Raw genomic sequence first — 24,487 nt, forward strand, 5'->3', positions numbered from 1 at the left:
TATTATTGTAAATATAAGAAGTGATGATGTCATAGATATAATTATTCATATATCTCTTTTTATCAGCTTAAATTTTTAGAAGAAGTAATTTTATGATATATCAACGAATTAAATGCTTCATTCATAACCAAAAGATCTAGAATTTGATTTTTGTTATCTCTCAATAAAGAAAAAAAAAAAATATATATATATATATATATATATATATATATAAGACAAATAAAAATAAAAAAGAAGACCTATGCAAATATTCAAATAAATCTAAAAGAGATTTTTGTTTGAGAAACATGTTAGACATATAACCATTTATACAACTATTTATATGTTTTTTCCTATTATCTTAAATTTTTTTTAAAAATAGCTTCATGATAGTTGAAAAATGATTAATTTAGTAGAAATTAAATATGATTTATACTTTTTCAAATAAAAATAGTATAATTTAATATTAAAAATATTATTTGTATACTAAAATCAATTACTAAAATATATTTTTATACAGAAATATGTGTAATTTAATTTATTTTTAATATATATTCTATATTAATAATTAATTTTGATGGTTAAGTTTAGTGTACATTAGTTGTTTAGGATGGATGAAGTGTGTGTATATATATATATATATATATATATATATATATGCACGTTGATTACAACATAAATATATTTAGGGCCTTTAATTTGTCAAGGTTTTCAAAGTAGATTTAAAAAAAAAAGACTACAATTTTTCAAAAAATAAAAAATAAAAAACTATTGCACTCTCATTCTAAATATTTAACTATTTACATGCTAACTAGAATTTTAAAATAACATATCAAATACAAAATTTTTTAATGTTATATATATGTATATATAATATTTTATTATTAGATTATTATTTTTGTTAATATTGTTAGAGACATAATTATTTATATGTTTTTTCTTATCAATTTAAATTTTTAAAAGAAATAGTTTCATAATATGGTATTAAAAGTTTTATGATAAAAAAAATTTAAAATTCAATTCTTATTGACCCTAAAAAAACTTGAACATTAGAAGAAAAAAAAAACTTATACAAATTCATGTAAATTTAAGACATTTTAAAAATTAATTATTCATATATTTTTTTATCAACTTAAATTTCTAGTATATTATATGCAATCTTTTCATATCTTATAAGGTGATCAATGAAAATGACCCTAAATATATGTATTACACTAAGTAAATGTGAGAATGACAAGCAGATTAAATCAATAAAACTTCTTTGTATGTTATAATTGAGAAATAATTTTGACTATTAAAATTAAAGTACTGTGTGGAGCTATCAATAAAAGTACTACAGTCAACCTTTAATACACATTAATCTATGTCGTATTATCTTATTTGATATAATTATATATATAATAATAATAACTTTGTAATTACTCCATCCCCTACATATTTAATTATCCTAAGATTATATGTCTGCGAGTATCAACATCCGAAGTTTAATTACTAGTACTATATTATTAATGGTTAATTACAAGTTGGAGCGAGGTTCAAGTGTACAATCACATATTTAATTAGTCATGATAATAATAATAATAATAATGATAATAACTAGTACTAGGATATGAATGTTCCACGGTTCAAAAATCACGTAAAGTAGCAGTTCTGAAAGCATCTAAAGAATATTATGAGATGCATATATGCACGTGCAAATTAAAATGCACCATGAAACAGAGACGCACGCACGTTAGTGTGTGTGAATGCCAATGAGATTGGAGAAAAGAAAAGCATATCATACATAGTAATTAGTAAGAGACTTGTGTGGCTATATTTGTTAGGTGCCGACGTTCCAACTGCCTCATCTCATCTTCATGCAAGCATGCATCATGTCCTCTTTCAATTCTTTTCGTCTTACCAAAACCAACGGGGCGATGACGCCATGTTGTTAAATATATAATTATTTATATATTTATTTTTATTAATTAAAATTAAAAAAATAATATTATGATATAGTATTAATTTTTATAATTTATAAATTTAGAATTTATTCTTTGTTGAACAAAAAAAAAATAATTTAAGTATAAGACAACTAAAAAAAAAAAGAATACTTATACATGCTATAACAAATCTGAAAACTCAAAAACAGAATGCGGTTAAATTTTTAGTGGCGGTTTTTTATAACCGTTGTTAAACGGTATTTTGCGGCGATTAACAACCATTGCTATCCTAAGAAACCGATCAACTCCTGTGTTGTAAACTGTTGTTATATCGATAGTACAACTAGTTTTTTTTGCAGCGGTTAATAAAAGCCGCCGTTAAGTTTCTTATTTCCATTTTTCATTTTTCCAATTTATTTGAATTTTTATTTCAAATCAAAATCATAGCTTTTAATTTGAGATGTTAGATATTATTTTAACTTATTTACTTTTAATTATAATAAAAAAACATAATTTAAGTAAAACCTAATGTTTGAATAATTCAAATTATATATATAACTGATCAAATAATAGCAATTTGTCTTCGAAGTACACTATTCATAAAGCAAACAAAAATATTAAATTATTTAAAAGATCTCTATCTATTTTGGTGTGTTCCCCAAAAATTTCATTTCTACAGCAACACCAGGTGGCAAAGTATATCCCTGTTGTTGGATTATGTATCTCAATAGATTTTTTATGGTATGTCTCTTTGCCTTTTCTTCTGCTGCCTCTAATTTTAGTTTTGTTATCGTCGCCTTCAATTCTGTAATCTCTTTCTGATGCTCCTTTATTTGTACTTCAGAGTTCGATTGTTGTGTAGAATTACGAATAATTTGTGTTTGACATGGTCCAAAATCTACCTCCCAAATTCGTCATGAATGCTCTTTTCCAAGGACTCGTTCAAGTGAATCATTATGTGAAAGTTCCTTCGAAGAACTATCTTGGCTCTCAATATATTCACAATTACTTCCTACAGATATACCAGAATTGAGGTATTGTGATTTCAAAGTTAACAACATGAATACAGCAAGAGAAGTAAATAATTAAAAAACAATACTTACTCCTACAACACGTGCATCTTCATGGATATAAAAGCCATCTTTTTTTTATGAACCATAATCCATACCTCTCCTCTACTAATGCGCCTTTTCTGTTATTTCTCCTATAACCATATTAAATATTTTCACAATCATATATCTAACAAATGAATATCACAATACACAAAAAAATATACGAAGAATAAAAGACACATAATTACCTCTTCATCCTTTTGCCTTGCCAATAATGTCTTGGGACCCCAATATGTGTATAAAGTTATTTTGACTAATTTAGAGTATTTTATCTGCACTTTTTCTATAAATAAAGACACAAATACAATTAAGCATGTAATGAATTTTAGAACTTAACGACTCCTTTATAGTGTCCATTTTTTTTAAGGTTTAGAAACATAATGGAATGGTATTTTGGATTTTTAATTCTATCACAGTCAATCAATCATTTAAATCAGGAGTTCAAAAGGTTTAAAACTAGATATTAAATGAAATACCAATTCAATTTTAATTACTTCCGTAGAATCCTTCAATTGATATTGAAGGCACCATTTCTACTACTGTGTATTTATTCCTGATGGTTTACGCTTAGCATTTTCTTCTATATTCTTTTCTTGTCGTAAAACTTATAAAATAAGTTATTTCTTATTTTCTTTTAGATTTTTCAGATCCTTTGAATAATTATCCGCATTATTTTTTCGTTAACATCCTCCTCATATTGAAAGATCCGTTACAAATTTGAGACATAATGCAATGAATATGAAAATAAGAAAAAAAAATAAGAACAAGAATCATATTTTAAATAACATAAGAGGCTATCAAAACTAAAATTATACCTTAACTGTGTCATATGCATGTTCCTTCAGAGCAATGTTCATTGTCTTCCAACTCTATTCATTAATGGAAAAATATTGAAAGTCAGCACCCAAAGTCCCTAAAAACTCAGTTAATAAGACAACTGCTTAACCGATTGGTTGTAACTCTGTATTAAATTCCATTATGATCTCTCTACCAAGAAAAAGTGTTTTAGCCTCTTTGACGCTCAAATTCATCCTTTTAGTGACGCCATCCTCTAAGAAAGAAATAACAAGATTTTGTGTCATTATCGTTGCCCAAAAATTAAATAGAATACTAAAGTGATCCAATTATAATAAAATATTCAAGATAGGAGAAAAAAATTACCAACAATATCAACATTCCAATAATCTGTATCTTGCGACCATTGGGATTATTACGGCCTACAACTTCTACTTTGGCAAATAAGTTGTCAATGTGATCATCCCAGGACTCAACTTCATCGGCTTTGGGATCATATAATATTCATTCTCTGAAGATATTTGGGCAACCTCAGAAACATGTTCAATCTCTGTGTGTCGTGTGGGAGCTTCATTGACATTATTTTAACTTGACAGAGCTAACCGTGTTTCAATATGCAGTAGACGAAACGATCTATTTTTTCCGAACGTCTGAGCATTGATATGGTGAGTTTTGGCATCAGTGCTAGCATTGGAGATACATCTGTATCGAAGTCTCCTAGGTATATTTTCAAACCTTTATCCAAACTAAAGTTGTTATATACCTATTAGAGAGATGGATCTACAGAAATACCAAAAATGAAAAATATCTTACGTTATGAAAAATATCTTACATTTAAGGTTTCAACGTAACCAAACAAATAATTAAACTAAACTAAAAATCACATCCAACATAAAAAGAATGCATTCAAATTATTAATTTAAAATAGTAAAGACAATGAATACGAACAAGTAAATAGACAAAACCAATTAATATTTCAATGCAGCCTTTTTCATAACAAAGTAGATAATAGGATAATTTACGTATTTAAAACATTTAGAGAGAAAGCTTACCAGATTACAACTTTTTAAAACACCAGGTGCAATTGCAACTTTTTTATTTATATGTAAACCGCAACACCCTTATGCGGATTAGAATTTGCACGTAAACTGATATACCCTGTCGCGGTTTACGTTTAGATGATGCAAGTACATAAACCACTACACCCTGTAGCGGTTTATGAAGGAACGGCTAACACGAAGAAACCGCGAGACTCTGTAACGGTTTACGTAAAATATATTGACTTGATTTTATTTTTTAATTTAGTTCAATTTGAAATTAAGATTTGGTAATTTAAAAAATTAAATCAATACCAAATTTATTATACGAGTATAACATTTTAAAAAATTATAAAATTTATAATTTGACATATAAATAAATATAATTTAAATTATAAAAGTTTTAAAATTTAAAAAGTAATACCAAACATTGCTATACCAAGTCACCAAAAAAAAAAACATTGCTATACCAAACATTGCTATATCAGTAAGTATTATCCATTTATATTCAAGTTTTAGATAAATAAAATTTAAATTATAAAACTTCTAAAATTTAAAAAATCAATACCAAACTTGTTATATGAGTAAAAAATATGAATATTGTCTATTTAAATTCAATTTTTAGATTAAAAAATATGAATATTCAATTAAATTTGAGAAATGATAATATTACTCTTATTTTTGTTTAAAATTTTAAAAGTTTGTAAATTAAATTATTTTTTTCTAATAATTTAAATATTTTAAATTGATTAAATTAAAATAAATTAAATTAAAAAATAAAAATAAAATCAATATGATCCAAATCAATTAAAATCATACTGCAAACATTTTTTATTGTATATAATAAAAGATTTTTTTTATTTTTATTATGTGGTTTGATTGTAAAAAAAAATCGTTATATAGAAGATATTTTATATAATACTAAATGACTAAATGTTACTAAACTCAATAAAAAAATAGAACCAATCCTATCAAGTATCAACGGATAAAAATAGCTATATAAACAAAAACTATGGTCATGTAATACGGTAGCAGCAAATCCAAACGAATATATTTTTTTGCAATCAAAAGTTTGAGGAATTTTAAAATAGAGAACATAGACTAATCTACTGTCTATTTTAAGTGTGAATCTCTAAAGAAGTTGAACATTAACAAACAAAATCACCCAACACATTGTAAATAAAAAAGAGGAAAAATAAACAGTAAATCTCACATAAAAATTATTGTTAGTTTTTGTTATTTATATGAAGAAGCACAACAAAGTACAAACACAGATCTATCAAGTATCAAGATTTATCAAAGATAAAGTGAAAAAATTTATAAAAACTTGCATATTTCTTTATGCATGCCATTCCTTCATAAATCGCTACAGGGTGTAGCGATTTATGTACTTGCAGCATCTAAACATAAAGCGCGACAGGGTGTAACAGTTTACGTGCAAACTCTAATCCGTGTCAGGGTTTCGCGGTTTACATATAAATAAAAAAGTTGCAATTGCATCTGGTGTTTTAAAAAAATTGTAATCTGGTAAGCTTTTTCTTCAATTGTTTTAAATACATAAATACCCTAGATAATATCTTTTAAATTGGGTTATGGCTAATATTTGTAACACATTCAAAGATTAAAAAAAAGAGAGATTAAAACAACTTGGTGCTATTAAAAATAGGTTTTGTAAATGTTCCTCCCAATTATAACAATTAACAAGTTTCCTAATCACTCGATACAATATAATTAAATTCCATCAAATTTGATTAAAGTTTTAATAAAATATTAGAAAAAAATTAAGGATAAAAAAACCTTAATAAAAAAGGTTAAACTATTGCTAAATCAATGTGGTTTTGTACCCCTGCCATATCAACGGTGGTTACAGTTCCATGTAGTGGCGGTTGATGCAAAATCGCTACTAAATGAAGTGGACTTGGTAGCATATGTTAATTTTCAGCCAAGGTTTTGAAAATCGGACTGATTATCGAACCGTTTTAGTCACTGTTTTACTAGTTTAATCGGTCTAACTGTGGTTCAACCAGAAAACCGTTTATAATAAAATAATAAATAAATATTTTGCTAACCCAATTGTTAGAGTACTATGTAACCGTGGTTCACTGTATACATAAATAAATAAATATTTATGTAAACTCATAAGGTAGACATAGGGGATCTAAACTTATAAACTTGTTGTGAGTTTACCAATTAACTCGAGAGTTTGATAACCTTGTTCTTATAGACAACAAAATACAAGGTGCAACATAATTCTAGCTTCACTAATGATACTATCACAGCATCCATTATATTTAAACAAATAGATAGAATGGAAATCAGAAACTCAGCTTACTTAGGATGCAGTAACTAACTACATAAATAGTATCTGTTGTTGGTAGAACAAACAAAGACCCTGGGATCAGAACTAGCTAATAGGAGTTAGAAGAAATTGCAGCATATCTATATCTGCTTTAGAAAATAAATAAAAATAAAAAAATTGAACCCAATCTTATCTTCAATGAACCCATGAAAAAAGAATAAGAAAGCAGGAGTTGGAAAAGAGCAGGAGTTGCAGAGCAGGGAAGGCGGCCGAGATCGACAGACGAACGGTGGCAGTGGCTTGAAAAAAGGCTAGGGTTGGAGAAGGAGGAGTGACTGAAATCAACAAATCATTCACAAAGTTAAAAACAGCAGCAGCACAGCCAAATATCAATTAATCATCCATAATTTCATAGCTGAAATCAACAAGGCAACACACTACCAGCAGCTCTCAAAGGATCCCAATCAAAAATTAAACCATAAAAAATAAAAAATAGCATACTCACTTCCTCGGAAATTAAACCAAAGGATCTCAAGAACAATCAGCAACAAAAATTAAAAAAGCAGCAACAATTAGTCACCTTAAACAAAAAATTAAAACTCAAAAACAGCATACTTCACTCAGATGCATGTCAATAAAAAATAAAGAACACATAAAACAACAACACAGCAATAGACAAAAAAGCAACACAGCAGAACCAGAGCTCATTCAATAAAAAATCACAACACACAAAAACAGCAACACATCAGAACTAGAGCTCATTACTAATCAAATAATCATTCAATAAAAAATTAAAACACAACATTCAAATAATCAGTAATCAAATAATCATTGAACATGGCATAAATAAAATATGCAGAAGAAGTTAGCAGTGAACTAAGAACTGATATTTGAAGTCTAGGGTTTTTTTCTTGGTTGAGCTTCTGCTCTCTGTACTCGAAGGAAGAAAATTGAAATGTAGAAGGGTTTTTCTTCTGAGCAGAGGGGTAGAACTGCGACGGAGACAGGGGCTAGGCGACGAACACAACTCAAAAGACGGTGGTGGTTGGAAGAACATGCGGCTGAGCAAATGAAGAGCAGAAAGACTCCGAGCTCGAGGAAGAAGCTGCAATTGGTAGGTTGGGGACTTCGAGCACGACGACCAGACGAAGACGATGGTGCCTGAGCGCTCGACTAACGGCGGCAGGAGGGGAACGGAGTAGATGAAGACCAGGGACTGACGCGCCGAGCTCGAGGAAGAAGCACGGACGACCAGACGACGATGGTAGTGCCTGAGCGCAACGAACGGCGGCAGTCCTTGCGGCGGTGGTGGAGAAGCTAGGGAACTTTTTTTTATTTGGGGAGAAGCTGTTAGGTTAGGTGTTTGGAATGAAGTCTAAAGGGAAGGGAAAGGAAGGTCATGCACGCGGGAACCAAAACGACACAGTTTAATCCAAACTGGCCAGTTCCGATTCTGGTCTGACCAACCGGTTCCTGACCGGTTCAACAGTTTGTTAGCGGTTTTTTAATTTACGGTTTTATATGGTTAACCGGACCGTTAATAATGTCGATTCACAATTTGATTGGCCAGTCTGGTCCGGTCCGATTTTCCAGAACCATGTTTTCACCTCAGTAAATAAAGCTTAAATAAGATTTAATGGCAGTTATAAAAAATCATCTCTCTAGCAAAATTGATAGTGTCAAAAGATTAAAACCATAATTTTGTATGGCTATCCAGGAGTTTGTGAAAACCGATGCTAATAATTTTGCGCCATGCTTTATTGAAGCGGTTGACATTCTGCTATGAAATGTTGTGACGGATGAAAAATGCCACTATCTACTGACAATCTTGTAGTATATTTACGTTTGTTTTATGCTAAAATTCTTACGCTTTTTAAAATTATATATCAACTTTACAATGTTTTATTAAAAAGATTCACAAAAAAGTGTAGCTATATGTATTTTGACCTAACTTATAGCCACACTTAAAAAGGGTTACCATATCGTATAATTGAGTCAATGGCCACGCTCAAAAAACGTGGCCATAGTAAAAAATCTTCCCTTCTTGGCACGCTTAAAAAGCGTAGCCATATCTTCTCCTATTAGCACGTCTAAAAAGTGTAGCCATAACTTCTCCTATCGGCACGCTTTTGAAGCGTAACCAAAACTAACCCAATGAGCACGTTTCTAAAAGTGTGGCTGTATGTCCATTTTTTTGGCATGCTTTAAAAGCGTGGCTACAGGATTATAAAAGCATGGCAAAAAATAAAACGTGACAATATATCGACAAAAGCGTGACGATAGAGCAACCAACACGCTTGCGGATGTGACCCTTTCAAAAACGTGCTGATAGGTGAAAAAATATGGCAAAAAGCTATCGCTATGCTTTTTCGTATTTTTGGGCACGCTTTAAAAACATGGCAAAAGACTAATTTTTTTGAAATGAAAGCGGTTGACATTCTGCTACTAAATGTTTTGTGACGGATGAAAACTGCCACTATCTACCAGTAATCCTGTAGTATATTTACGTTTGTTTTGTGCAAAAATTCTTGGGCCGTATAAATTATAATACCATATAAGATGATACTATTTATTTCAAAAATTTAAATTAAGTTGAGTTACATAATTTATATCAAAATAATAAAAGTAAAAGCACCAACACTTTCACTAAATATATGGCGCACTAGCTAAAATCCTCAAAGAAAAAAAAAAATTGACGCAAAATGTCAAATAAAGCAGCCATAATGCTTGAATAAGTTATAATTAAAATCATGACTTGACGACCTCCGTTCAACCAAAACCTAATCAACCATAAAATCTAGTTTATTTCATCGATATAGTTCAATACGTAGTAGTTCTTTTAGCCTTTTATATATATAGGAAGTGTTTTACCCACCTAGGAATTAAAATAAAGAAAGATTTGTACTTTTGTTCCATGAAGGTGCAAAGTATAGAACAAAAATACGACAATCACGCAATGCAATGCAAGCTAATAGCTTTTACCGACGAAATTATATTATCTAAGCCTATCATAAATTCATCGTAGAAAAAACAATCTTGCTCCGTGGAATTAAGAGTTTGAATTTCTTAAGAACTATGGCACATGCATGCTAGTGCTATAGGTACCTAAAACTAAAAGCCTAAGAGAGATATGGGGATATTATTATTATTGAGGTTGAAATTTCTCATCATGCATTATTGTAAAAGGTTATAGTGACCAACAATAGTAGTGACAAATCAAAGGTTAAAAGATGCATGGAACCGCGCCACCCTAAACCCTAATAAGTTACTTAATTAGTTCACTCTTAACAAAACAAGCATGAACATAATCTAAATTATCTTTAAACACCAATCCCTATTTGTGCCACAAAGCATATTCCTACAAACCAGTAATATGGTCGCTCTCAGTGGGGGTTGGACCACTAATAATACCCCCAATGCATTTTGCCTGAAAAAATATCTAATCCTTCATCATGTATGGTTAAATTTATCAACCCTCTCATCATTTCATAGGAGAAATGTTTGTTTATACTTTAAGCACATCATTTAATTTGCACTATTTATGTGTATATATATGTGTTCTTTTTTAAAATAATAGAACTTTGTGCAAGATTGACTTATATGTAGATGTCTATGTCTCGTTTGTACATATATATATACACACACATTAGAATTATCAACATGGGTTCGGAAATATTTTTTACGTTATCTTCTTAGATACTCTACAAATTTGAGTAAAAAAATATATATCAAATACAATAAAAATTTTGCAAAAAGAATGGTGCATTTATTTTAACATATCTGCTAATATATAATAGACATGTTAAACAAGGGAAAGCTAATCTAAACAAAAATAATAAATTATATAGTGTTAATAAATAATTAAGTAAAGACTCACATGTGAGGTTGATAGTTAAAAATTGCTAAATGATTTGACATATTTGATTAAATTATTATCTAATAATTTTAACTATTAACTTTACATAAAAATAACTACATTTAATATTTGAGTTTTCATTGTATAATTAATAAGAGATATACCAATTTTTATTAAAAAATATTTATTTATTAAAATTAATATTATTTTAATTACTTTAAATTTGATATTATTAGAAATATGACCATTCATCATATTTTTTTATCAACTTAAATTTAAAAAAAAAAATTTTATGACCTAAAAATCTAAAATTTAATCCTTATTAAACTAAAATTGAAATGAATATAAGGCTTTGAAATAGAATAATATATCTCTATGAATAAGGATTACTATTGTCTTCGTTGGCGTCTCACTATATATATATATCTAGTAGATAGATAAAGTTATGATGAACTATATATACATCATTGTCATGATTTTCGTAATGATGTAACTATTAAACTTGAGGAAAAGTGACCCCATTACGGGGTTAGTGGCAACAACATAGGTAGTGGCTCCCCCCTTGCAGACAAATTTTGCCTACGCAAATTTATACACGTTCATATCCCTTTGAATTAACCAAACTTATTATTCTTTGGTCAACATTCAATGGTTCCTCGAGAACGAAAAAGGTTCAAGATCTAGTTAGCTTTTTTCTTTCATTACTTCTTCGTTCGTACATTTATACCTACTTTAATAGTATAAAAAAAACAATAGTAAAATGAATCATGATATAATACAAAAATAAAATTTGAGCATCCAAAGAAAATTCTTTATTTTTGGTAATAATCCATGATTCCGTGTCAACTTGGTTATGTGTTACTACTGAAAGTGACACACACAAATGGAGTTCGTGAATGGCTTACATGTGAAACCTTTGCTGCTAGTGCAGTGCACCTTTGAATTTTGTGACCAGCTATTTTATTTTATTTTATTTACATAATTAGCTATCTATAACACACGCTTTTATACTTTCTTTACGACATGATTGAAACTTTTAATTTGGTGTTTCGGCTAGAAGTTTTTATATATATTATGAATTTAATTTTGATACATTGTTTTATATCAACAATGCTAGGAATCAAGAGGATACCAGCCAAAAATCAGCCAAATACTTCTGGGTGAATCTAAAATCTCTACGTGAAACCAAAATCTCTACGTGGATGGTGCTTATGCTAGGTATTAAGATATTTCTTTTCTTTATAAATTGGATTGTTCTGAATCTATTTTCTGATTTATCATGTTTTAAGCATTTGGAGAGGGAAGCAAGGTGAAGAGAATGAAGCTAATTGAATCAGTTTCTATCATTCACGTTGTAATGATACTAAACGTATCTTCTCCTAATTTGAATATGATAAAATATTTAATAACTAATATTTTAAATCATAAATAAATAAAACTAATTACTATATTTATAATTAATTAAGTTGTTCCATTTTTTACCAATTTGGAGTTGGTTCCATATATTTTTCCTTTTTATATATATCAAAATACATAATATCATATTAAAAACAAAAATAACTATATTTTACTGTTATTGCTTAAATATAATTAAAAAAAATAGATATCATTGCACAATTGTATCAATCCATATATCAAAATTAAATTCGTATATTATTATTATGGGATACAAATTTGAATCCACTAGTTAGTCATGATCAGCCCAGTTAGTACCATGATTGGGGGTGGCATGATAAGATTTAATATTAAGAATTCTGTTTAATTTTTATGTGCAATTTGTTTATAGCATTGGATAGGAATTGATATCAATAGTGGAATCTTATGCATTAATAATAATATCTTATCCTATCTGTGAATATAAACTTAAATTTCATTCTAATTTGCTCTACACATGGGATGATTATCCTTTTGTTGTTGTTATTTATTTAAAAGAATTTAACATTGTTTCATATATACTATGAAAAAACATTGAACCATGCATTGAAAAACTTCATCTGTAAAGTGAGACCTAGTAATAAGTTTATTTTGACCTCTCCATATTCATTTGGTTCAAAACCACCATTAAATAAAGAAAACATCATTACCGGTTACTTCATATCCAAGAAAACAAATAGCTATAATGATTCAATTAGGACTTAGGAGTATTCTAATATTGAAGAAGTTTCAAATTCAAAATGTTGGAGAGCAAGCTCTTCCCACTCCCCATAACATGGGGCTTCATTGGGGAAAGTTTGTTAGAATTTTTAAGGTCATTTAAATTAATGTATTAATAATAGGGAGCCACTTAGGTAAAGACGCTGAAAACGTCTTTTTATAAAAATATTTTTTAATAATTAAAATTTAATACATATAATCAATTAAATCGTGTTATTTTTGTCAAAATTAGGCTAGACAAATTAATTTAATTGAAAAATGGTGAATCAAATCTTAAATTGATTTAAATTAATATTATTTTTTATAAAAAATAACTATAATACCTATTATAAAAAATGACGAAAATAATTTGACATAAAACTAACAGATATATACACTAAAAATTAAAATGCATTTGTATATGTCTGAATTAAAATAATGAAAAGGCTCCATGCCATGCCACTTGCACAACTATAGCAGCCGCAGATATAGTATGGCAGTCTCCATCAATATATCACTAGTTAGGATCAAATAATTCTATTATATATCAAAGTGACCAGCACCAAATATATCTCTAATAATCCTACTATAGTGTAGGGTTAGTATTATTCCAAATCCCAAATAGTGTTTACCTAAACTATGATCTGGAACTTTAATTTGTAACGGCTAAACTAAACACGCTACTATCACTATAGCGATGGTTGGATAATTATTCTAAGGTGAAAACTCATATGCAGTCGATTTCATGTGAAGTTGAGAATTGAGAGCCGCTAGATAAAAATTTAGTCAAATCAGTCAAATCATCTAACGACTATCAATTATCAATTTTACGTAAAGTCGACTGCACCTGAGTTTCCACCTTTTCTAAAATAAAACGTAATTAAATCTTTAGCGACGATTTTTTTAAACCGCAAAAATAATATGATATTTGTATTTAAGATGTTAACGCTTAACATCTTTTTAAAAATAGATAAGAGTAAATTAAATTAACTTGAGATTTTCTGAGATTAATTAGATTGTATATAATATATAATTTATTTTAATTACAATAATACAAGAGTTTTGAAAATGATGATGGATTTGGTAGTGATATTGGTTTTGGATAAGGACTTTGCACAGTACATTGTGATATTTCATTTTCGGACAATTGCAAATCAGTAGTATATATGATGTTGTAGTAGAATAGTTTTGCAAATTATTGTGATAGCCTAATTATTGACAAGAAAATAGGGCATCACACAGATTGTGACGAGTGATGAAAATAAAGAAAATAGGAATATTATTATTGCTGACTCTTCCCACAAACGGAAAGTTAACTTCACCAATTTTACTGCCTCGTAGACACCAAGCAATGCATGCACCCTTTCCACTACACATATATATCTTATCATTTTCTTTCATCATCTACTTAAATCAATTGATAGAGAGGTTATTGTTTTGAACATAGAAGAATATTTGTAGAAATATAATTATTTATATATTTTTTTATCAGTTTGAATTCTAGAAATAATTAATTTTATGACGTGATATTAAAATTTTTATAATCATAAAATGTATAATTTTATATTTGTTAATTCTAAAAAAAATTTAGTATAAGATAAAAAGAGAGAAAAAGAGAATTTATCTTCATACTAAAAAAGAGACTCTTGTTTAGACGTTTGAAAATATAATAATTTATTTTTTTTAACCGTTTGAGTTTTTGGGACAAATTATTTTATGAGTTCATGACTATATTTACTGCTTTTCTAATTTTTAGATTATATATAATAAATATGTGGTGAAATTTATTTATTTATTTATTTATTTATTTTTGTCATTTGTTGCAAGTATCTAACCTTTATTACCGGGTTATTCTACTTATATATCACTTAACTGAAATTTTTTTTAATATAAATAAATAAATAAAATTACAATATGATAATTGGAAATGAAAACAACATTGGTAAGCAGTTTGTTTAGCCACCAGATTGAGCATAATAATATAATTGGAGACTTTAGAATAATCAAATAAATGCAAGTGGATATATGTATGTCAGAAATACCAGCGGCAAAATGCATATGTAGACTTTTTAAGAGGGAATGCACATGTTTGATCCTTTCACTTTCGGAAATGCCAAGTGCTATTTGTTGGCAATTAATGATCAAGCAACCAATATCCTACTTCTTTTTCTAATAAACTTAAATTCCTTATACATTTTACTCAAATATATCACTATCATAATTATTAATTTGGTAACCAAAAGATTCATGCGTTGACAAAAAAATTCTTAAAAAATATTATTAATAAAACAGTCTTTAAATAATTTTAAAATATGATAAAAATAATCAATAAATATAATATTTTTTATAAGTGATAAAAAAATTTCGTATTTAACAGATCTAAATTTTTGTGACAACAAATATTTATAAGGTGCACACAAAAATTCAAAACAAAGTTTAATCTCTAAATTTTTTTTATTTTTAAAAATATATAATCATTCACAATATTTTTTTTTAATAATAATTATAAAAATTTATATCAAAATCTTGTCTCTAAAATTTGTTTCTAATATATATATATATATATATATATATATATATATATATATATATATATATATATATATAGTTTTTTTTTTGCATTTTTTAATCTTTCGTTAACATCTTTAGATTTTTTTTTTTTTTTGTCAACAATGGTTGGTTTTTTTTTTTTTTGGCTTATATTGGTTTGTAGTTAATTTATTCATTTATTTTATTTTTGGGGGGTGGGTTAATTCACAATCATTTGTTGTGTGATATTTTTATGGGCTAAAATGGGAATGAGAATCAGAATTTCCTTTTGGGCCTAATCAGATTTTGATCGTGCTCCTTCTATTCAGAGTTTCAGACTCATTTGGGTTTAATCTCATCATTATTCGTTGTTCATTTTCTCAACATATATATTTTGCGAACAAAAAACTCTTTTAAGGTGAGGTTTCTTTTTTGGACAGATCTTTTAAGGTGAGATTAATGGGTATTATCCAAAAACTAAAAGTTGGGTGGGTAATATTTAAGGTTAAATCTATGGACCATTTACATATAACAATACATATTGTTCTTGATACTATTAATGGGCTTTTATTCGGGCCGCGATAGCCCATTTCTCTCTAAGGCCCAAATAAAATGCTACACACATCTATGCTTGGTTCCATCTCTTTTTGTTATTATGATTTTCATGTGATAAAAAATTAAAAATAGATGTAAAAAATAAAAATCAATAATGAATATATACAAAATTATAAATCAATAAGTATTATTGTCTCTTGAATTATGAATCTCATGATGATAGCAACATAAAAATATTTAATATTGTTGAAATTATTCTCCGATTGAATGAAGAATAAAATGTAGAGAAGTGATCAGTGGATACATGTATCTATGCCCCTAATAAGAATTGTCTTTAGCTACTTGGTTCAGATTCATCCAACTCAATAATTAATAACATTTTCAGAAATTAACGGAACTTGGTCCTAATTTTTTTGTGGATTTTTCATAACTTTGAAAATAACATAACATAACATTACCGCAACTTGTAGCTGAAACGAATTGAAATGGCTTCAATATATTTGGTTGATTCTGTTCATTTTGCACGCTTTCCATTATTGATGGTTTGACACTCATCACTGCTCTTCTGTCATATGATCAAACAAATTAAATTATATGTCAGGTTTTTTTTTTTTTTTTTCATTTCAAGAATTTTGCTAGAAACTAGTTAAGAAGAATAAATTGAGAAGTTTTTATTCTTTAAATATATATAATATTAAGAACAAAGAAAGTAAATAGGACAAGTATATATATCATGTAATATAAAAACAATATTCAATACATTCATTTCTTTTGGTATTTTTCATAATTAAAACTTTTGAGTATTTAGATGAGATACCGATATTAATCTGAAAGCGACATGTTAGCGACAATTGTTCACAAAACCATGCACTTCATCATCATTATTCATTAGTATTTAGTAGAAGTTCATGAAAGAAATAATTGAACCTCCTTTAGAAATAATCATAATTATGCTTCCTCTCTTTTATTTCTAAAATATACCCTATATTATTCTCTTATAAATTTGGACTAAAAAGTTACACTTTAAATTAATTTTTAATCAAATTAACATTTATGAAAAGTACACTTTTTTTTTTGCATATATTTAAATTACAAGTTATGTGTTTGTATATTACTAAATAAAGTTTAGGGATGAACACGGGTCGATTTGGTTCGGATTTAAGGTAAAATTAGAATCAAACCGATCAAAATATAATTGGTTCGGTTTGGTTTGGATTTACGTTTTTTTGTATATGTACCCGAACTAAACCAAACCGATTAAAAATGAATTAGTTCGGTTCGGATAATTGGGTACCCGATGACTTTGAAATTTATAAAAAAAAAAAAATTATCTTAAAAATTCAACAAGTACAATAAACGTGTAACATCAATAGAAATAATCCAAACATGTTAAACACTAAATACATTAAAAACTAAACTCATTAAAATCCAAACATATTAATAGTGAATAATCTTTGTCTAATGAAAATACAAAAGTGCAATAGAAATATTAGAAGCTAAATACAAAAGTCTAGTGAATAATCTTTCAAAGAAGCTAAAATAAAATAAACACATTAAAATCCAAACATTAGAAGCTAAATACAAAAAGGCAATAGAAATATTTGTCTAGTTTTTAAAATGTTAGGGTTACGAGTTGCAAAACTCACTAAAAGCCATATTTTTTATTTTTTTTTATTTAATTAATATATGATTGGATTCACGAGTTGGTTCAGGTTTCGCACCCTAGAATCGATATTTGAACCGATCAGTAACAAAAGTCTTCGTTTTGGTTCGGATTGAACCCGATTACCCGTTGATTTCAAAACCCGATCACTAATCCTATTTATGTATCATGAAAACAAATTTGCATTCAGAAAATAAAAATTTAACATTTTAATATATTGAATATGTATTTAAATTTTTAATAATGCACTAATTAGTAAAAAATTATTAATATAACAATATGATATTATTTCATTCAATTAAACGAATTCAAACCATAAGAAGTCTCAAAAAATCTACCAGAATAAGTAATAGTTAAAACCTCCCTACCATTGATGGAAAAGAAAACAAATAAATAAATAAAAAAGAACTCAAAGACTTTCACTACAATGTTAACAAAACTAGTAGTAATGACTCAACCCTCCTCCGTGGGAAACTTTGTTGCATAAATTATTGTGCAAGTTTCACTGATTCAATCACCAAACTCAACTTTACATACCAAAATAAACAAACATACCCAACCTCAATGGCAAGGCACATTGATGCCCTCAAAAAGTTATGAGCCTTATGAATGAATGAATGAATGTACTTTATTACAAAAAAATATATGATCATATGTAACAGATGGCATACCCTTGGTGGATTGCTTTCTCCAACATTATGTATGTTACCATCATTGCTCTCTGATTTATAGTATACATGTTTTCTAGTACCAATGTTACTATATCTTCTACTACCTTATGCTTATCATTATAGGCATTATATAATCATAACCACATAGCATTGCATAACAGAAAACTTAGCAGAATATGACAATCTTATTGTTCACTCATACCCTTTGCTTGAGGCCAAAGAAGGAAGGTTTCTAAATCAGGAATGTCTTGTGCTAATATAGCATGATTTAAAAGTTTAATTGGATTACTAATTTATTATTATATGTAGTATGGTTTTAATTTTCTACTACAAAGTTATGATTTCATCTTCCATGCTTTTTGTACTTGGCTTCTTATCATTGGAGGGATTAGTTATTTTATTACAGATGAGATAATACTAACAATTTCTTATATGCTAGTCTTTTTATTATTATTATTTGGCATAACTTTTTGTAGCCCCCACATGAAGCAAGGTACTGAAAATTTTGTTATTATTTCATTTACTAATAAATGCTGCTTGCTTCAGCAAGAAATAGAGCATAGCCCCAGAAGAATGATGGACATGCTTCAACCAATTGAGATGGAGATGAATGGAAAGAAAGCAAAAGCACAACTTAGGATGTTGATGGTTGAATAATCCTAAATTTGTCCAATGGCATAAAGTTACAAATACACATATTGATAATATTTTTATATATATCCATCAAAAATAGACCAATACATTTGGTGAATGAATTAGGTGATGAACACCAAGATCACAGAGTGGGAACAATTTTTTTTTTTCCTTATGGTAATTAATCACTATCAATAGCAACCCCATTTTATTTTCTGAAGTAAATGACATGATTATAGAGAGGGGTTGCTAAACAAATCTAAATACAGAAAAGAATGTAAGTAGGTAATAATATAACAATACTCCAATAGTGGAAGAGGCAAACCCAAATCACATGCACACAATTTTGCAAACTAGTGCTGCTATGGTAACTTTTCTTTTTTGAATTTTTACTTTTTTAGTTGAAGATATCCCAATTGAACTTTTGGTGACCTGAATTATTGTTATTGGTCACTGAGGTTGATGATGGCACAGGGATCAATGGAGGGGCAGAATCAAATGTCTCCCATTGAGTGGTGACTACTACTCCTGAGGTAGAAGAATGCCTTGTTGATTGGTTTTCATGTTGTTGCTTCTGAAAGTGACCATTTGTGTTCCTTGGTGTTGCTTCTTGTTCCTCCTCATCAATTGGTATTAACATATGATTCCCATTTGAATGTGTTTGCTGCTGTGGTTGCTCTTGAATTGGTGCAAGTCTTTGACCATTTGAATGCTTAGGAGGAGGACCATGATCTCCATTGCTGTTTGGCACTGAATTCTTAACTTTGAGCATGTCCAAAGTCTCAACATACTTTTGAACTCTTTTCACCTACAAAATGAAAAATGTTTTAAGGCAAATGATGACTGATTTTGGTGTCCACGTAGCATAGCATGGTTGATGTATATATGATATCAAATGCATACCTGCATTTTTCTTTGCAATTTGACATCCCCATCAGCTGTAATACCATCCAATTTGAGCAATTGATTCATCAATAACTCAATAAGACCACTAACATCTGTTTCAGCAACTTTCCCACCTTTGTTGATTATTGTTTCAAAAGCAGACACCTAATCAATTCCAAAACACTAATAATAATCAGTTTCACAGCTACTCAAAGCATTAATACATTTCCAATCCAACACCTCACAATAAGAATAAGAATAATCAAAGAAAAGCACATACCCTTCCTGCAAGCCTATCTACATCCAAGCTGATTTCAGAGATAGATTTTGCAGCTTTCTCCATCTTAGCATTCTTCCTCAGCTCCAAGAACCTCTTCTCTTGGCTAATAGGATCCTCCTTCAACACCATTTTTGACTTGTCCTTCACCCCAACCATGTCAAGGAAAGCCTTTGAATCCCTCTCCTTGTCCTTATAAAACAGCTTCTGATCTTGGTGATGTAAACCAGTTGATCCTGAAAGCATTTTCTTCAATTCCCCTGCCACCACCAACAACAAAAAACACACAATGAATTTTCAAAACTAGTTTGTAGATCAATGTATTTGGTAACAATTGTACTATCAAAATTCAAAATAACAGATACTTATTGAAGGAAATAGAGAATGATAAAGAGAGTTACCAAATGTAGCTTGAGAATTAATGTTGACTTCATGGTAAATTGAATTGTACTTGACTCTAACTCTAATTGTCGGTGGAGGAACTGAGTTCCGATCCGAGTCAGCAGTTCGCATCTGAACAAGCATTCCACCTGGCCTCATCTCCCACTCCTTGGAACCAGCCTCACCACCATTGCTCACCATTAATCCATTTGTCTTGTTGCTGTTACTCTCACCATTCCTCATCCTCATCATCTTTCTCACTATTCTCTCTTTTTTTGGTGTCTGGTTAATCAATGAATCCAAACAAAGCAAGAAACAAAGCAAGATAAGGTTATTGCTGTTGTTCTTTTTAGATCTCAGAGAAGAAGAAGTGAGATTCTTCTTCAGTTCACAGTTCAGAACCCGTGAAACAAATTATATAACTCAGCGACACAATTCACAGCAAAGAGCTGATAGAACATGTCTCAGAACCCAACTCTGACCCCAGCATTCCACCAAAGTCCAACTCCGACAAACACGCCTACAGCGAAAGAGAGAGAGAGATAAAGACACAAAAAAACAACAAAAGGTTTCAGCTTCAATATATATATAGAGAGAGAACAAAGATAAAGTTGCAGATTTTTTATTCTTTTTTCAGTTATGAATGGCTTATAAGGAAGAACAGCACCAACCCATTAATCACTGAAGCTCAAAGCAAAGATCTTTACACACAAAAATGTGGTTCATCAAACTTCAGAGTCATGGGAATTTTCCACCATAATATGAACTAAGAACATAAGAGAGAGAAAGAGAGAGAGAGAGAGAACAAGCTTTATTTTTTTTCCCTCCTCCTTAAATCAATGGCAAGTTGAAAACAATTGCAATGAGGAGGAATTGATTCTTCCTGGAGAAATTGAAGGGAGAGAGAGAGAGAGGAAAGAAAAAAATTGTAAAAAAAAAAGAAAGAAAAATGTTGTTGAATAAAAAAACGAGTGGCCAGCTAAGTATGCTGGCACCTTGTGACCTTCTTATATATACTAACATTGAATTATTTAATTCATATAATTTTACTTTTTTTTTTTAATGATTGCACTTGGAATATCGTGTAATTTAACGGGATCAATTATTCTTTTTGTTTTTGTTATTGTTATGGAACATCTAATGAAAGTAATGGTTGGTTCGGTCAAATTTTTTTTAAAGCTGTTTGTAATTTTAAAAAATATAAATTATTTTGTATTTGATAAATTAAAAAAGTTATCTATTTGTGTTTAATATGAGTATTTTTAGAATTATTTATAAAGATGTGGAAACTCAGGTGCAGTCGACTTCACGTGAAGTTGATATTGAGAGTTGTTAGATGATTTGACTGATTTAACTAAATTTTTATCTAACTGTTCTCAGATATCAACTTCACCTGAATTTTTACCTTATAAAGATATTTTAAAATTAGTTTATATATTAATAAATATATCTATTTACTTGTACTTTTTTACAGATTCTATAACTTATTGTAAGTCATTTTTATTTTAATTTATTAAATATAACTATCATAATTTTAAAAAGTAAAAAATTTATAAGACCAAACCTAAACAGTAAACATGTCAACTGACCAAATTGAAATTAAAAGTAATAAGTTTTCTTCCAAGTTTTTAACTTTTTTAATTAAAAGTAATAACTTTTTTCTACATCTCTGATCTCTTTACTATTTATAATTTTCTCCTAATCCTAATAATTAAAAGTTAACTAGCATGTACTTCAATTGACATGGAGTTGGATTAACTTAATTATAGGTATTATTCAAATATTATATATATAATATATTATTTTTGTCGTCCAAATAAAATTCGAAAAAATAATCGAAATAGTCTATCATAAATTCCTTCTAGATTTGAATAGAATTACATCTAGTAAAAAAAGATAAAAAAAAGTAAGCAGTAATTATTGCACAAAGTAATGACTAGAAAATAAGAGTTTGATAATAATAAAAAAGATCATAAAAAAAATACAAAAAATTACGTAAAGAAATATGAATATTTAATATTTAATTAAGGTATTAAAATATTTAATTTTTGAGAATTTAGTTCATAATTTCATAATCAACGTGAACGCTTTGAAGAGAAAAAAAATAAATGAAAGAAAAAATGTTGGGTCGTCGCCAAGAGTAAGAGAATCAAAGAGAGAAAGCCGCCAATTCCAAAGCTTCAGAAAATGGTTAAAAATCCGACAGAGTAAACTGAAGTATGTTTGAGAGTTTTTGAGCTTTTGATTCATCATAACAATGGGCACGTGCCACTGCAGGGGCAGTTAGGGAATTTAGAGTAGGCTAATCATATCTAATTATAGGTACAATGGACACGTGTCGTCTTATAATAGGGTTGTCTTTGGTGGTTATTTTGATGAGGGAGTAGTTGAACAGTGAAGTGTTAAACCGCCAAAGTTTCTTATTGGTCACACGTGTGCTTCTAAAATCACCAACTGAGGTTAATTTTTCAAAACCTTTTTTTTTTTTTTTAATTTTTACCCCTTTTTATTGCTTGCTTATGACTTATGAGTAAAGTTGAACATTCAAATGAACATTGAACCCTTGGAGGATTTTGATTATTAATTTATTACATTTCTTTTGGTTTTTTTTTTTTAATTAATTAGAACATATACACGTGCTGGTTTCTTTCTTTTCTATTTTTTGATGTATGCAATATAAAATGTATAATGTAAGAATAAAAACTTTGCTTTTTCATCCATTTATGTGCAACCAGTGCATGCACTATTTACTGTAAGATTATAGTCAACCTATTATCAATAAAAGAAATCCTAAGCTAAAACTCAAATATAATTTATATATGTTCGTTTATATTTTTTCTATATATGAATCATATTAAAATGAATAAATTAGTTAGGTTAAAACGTACATGGTTGAGTCTAAGTAATATTATAACACTTTAAATTATTTTTATTAATTTATATATTTATATCTAATATTTCAATTCTTTTGTAAATTTTTTACTATTTTAAAAATTTATTAGATATAAGTATTTATTATATTTAAAAACAAAAAAGTATTTACTATCTTGATTAACTTCACATATATATATGATATATATTACTATAATACTATTAGACACATGAATTAATTAATTTAATAATGATGTTAACTAGACAACAAATAAATCAGATAGAAATAGATGTCACTGGGTGTCCGCGGATCGGATATGGCCAAAAATTCGATCCGATCCGCATTAAAATTATCGGATCGGATCGGATCCAATATTCGCAACTTTTAAGGTTGGATCCGATCCGATCCGCACATTTGCGGATCGGATCGGATATCGGATATTGGATATATCCGCAAAACACAAAAATATTTTTAAAAGCTTATTTTTATTAAAAAAATATCAATAAAATTTATTTTTTCTATTCTTTTATATATGTTTACTCTTAAAATAATATTAAACATACTTTTCTTAAATAATAAATTAAAATAATATAACATATATGATAATTATTAATTGAAATAAAACATAAAAAGAATATTTACTTATTTATTTCTTTAATTTTGCGGATACGCGGATATGCGGATCGAATATGCAGATATCAACACAAAATCCGCAATCCGATCCGATTAGTGTGCGGATCCGATCCGATCTGATCCGATCCAAAAGCCTTGCGGATCGAATCCATATCCGCAATTTTCGGATCGGATTCGGATTCGGATTCGATCCATGGACACCCCTATGTCAGATATTTTATTTGGTTTCTATTATTCGGGTAAAATTTTTATTTT

The 24,487-nt window shown here is 28.5% G+C and overlaps 1 protein-coding gene across 1 annotated transcript; it reads right to left on the reverse strand.

The window, feature by feature from the left end:
* Nucleotides 1-19,234: 19,234 nt before the first annotated feature.
* On the reverse strand, nucleotides 19,235-21,714 carry LOC107644776 (BAG family molecular chaperone regulator 2). The gene is made up of 5 exons (XM_016348704.3): nucleotides 21,399-21,714; nucleotides 20,748-21,247; nucleotides 20,350-20,606; nucleotides 20,088-20,234; nucleotides 19,235-19,992 (listed from the first exon to the last, which is right to left on the reverse strand). The coding sequence occupies exons 2-5, from the start codon at nucleotides 20,977-20,979 to the stop codon at nucleotides 19,582-19,584; spliced, it is 1,047 nt and encodes a 348-aa protein (XP_016204190.1). The 5' UTR covers nucleotides 20,980-21,247; nucleotides 21,399-21,714; the 3' UTR covers nucleotides 19,235-19,581.
* Nucleotides 21,715-24,487: the final 2,773 nt, after the last annotated feature.

The sequence above is a fragment of the Arachis ipaensis genome, chromosome B5 (assembly GCF_059453495.1).
Source record: "Arachis ipaensis isolate K30076 ecotype BB chromosome B5, ASM5945349v1, whole genome shotgun sequence".
Lineage (NCBI taxonomy): Eukaryota > Viridiplantae > Streptophyta > Magnoliopsida > Fabales > Fabaceae > Arachis > Arachis ipaensis.

What these genes read in the sequence shown, in the direction of transcription:
- LOC107644776 (XM_016348704.3), bottom strand. Translation starts at nt 20,979, where the DNA reads ATGATGAGGATGAGGAATGGTGAGAGTAACAGCAACAAGACAAATGGA. An exon ending in TAGATAGGCTTGCAGGAAGG is followed by an intron (nt 20,235 to 20,349) that starts GTATGTGCTTTT and finishes GGAATTGATTAG; the next exon opens with GTGTCTGCTTTTGAAACAAT. An exon ending in AATTGCAAAGAAAAATGCAG is followed by an intron (nt 19,993 to 20,087) that starts GTATGCATTTGA and finishes TTCATTTTGTAG; the next exon opens with GTGAAAAGAGTTCAAAAGTA.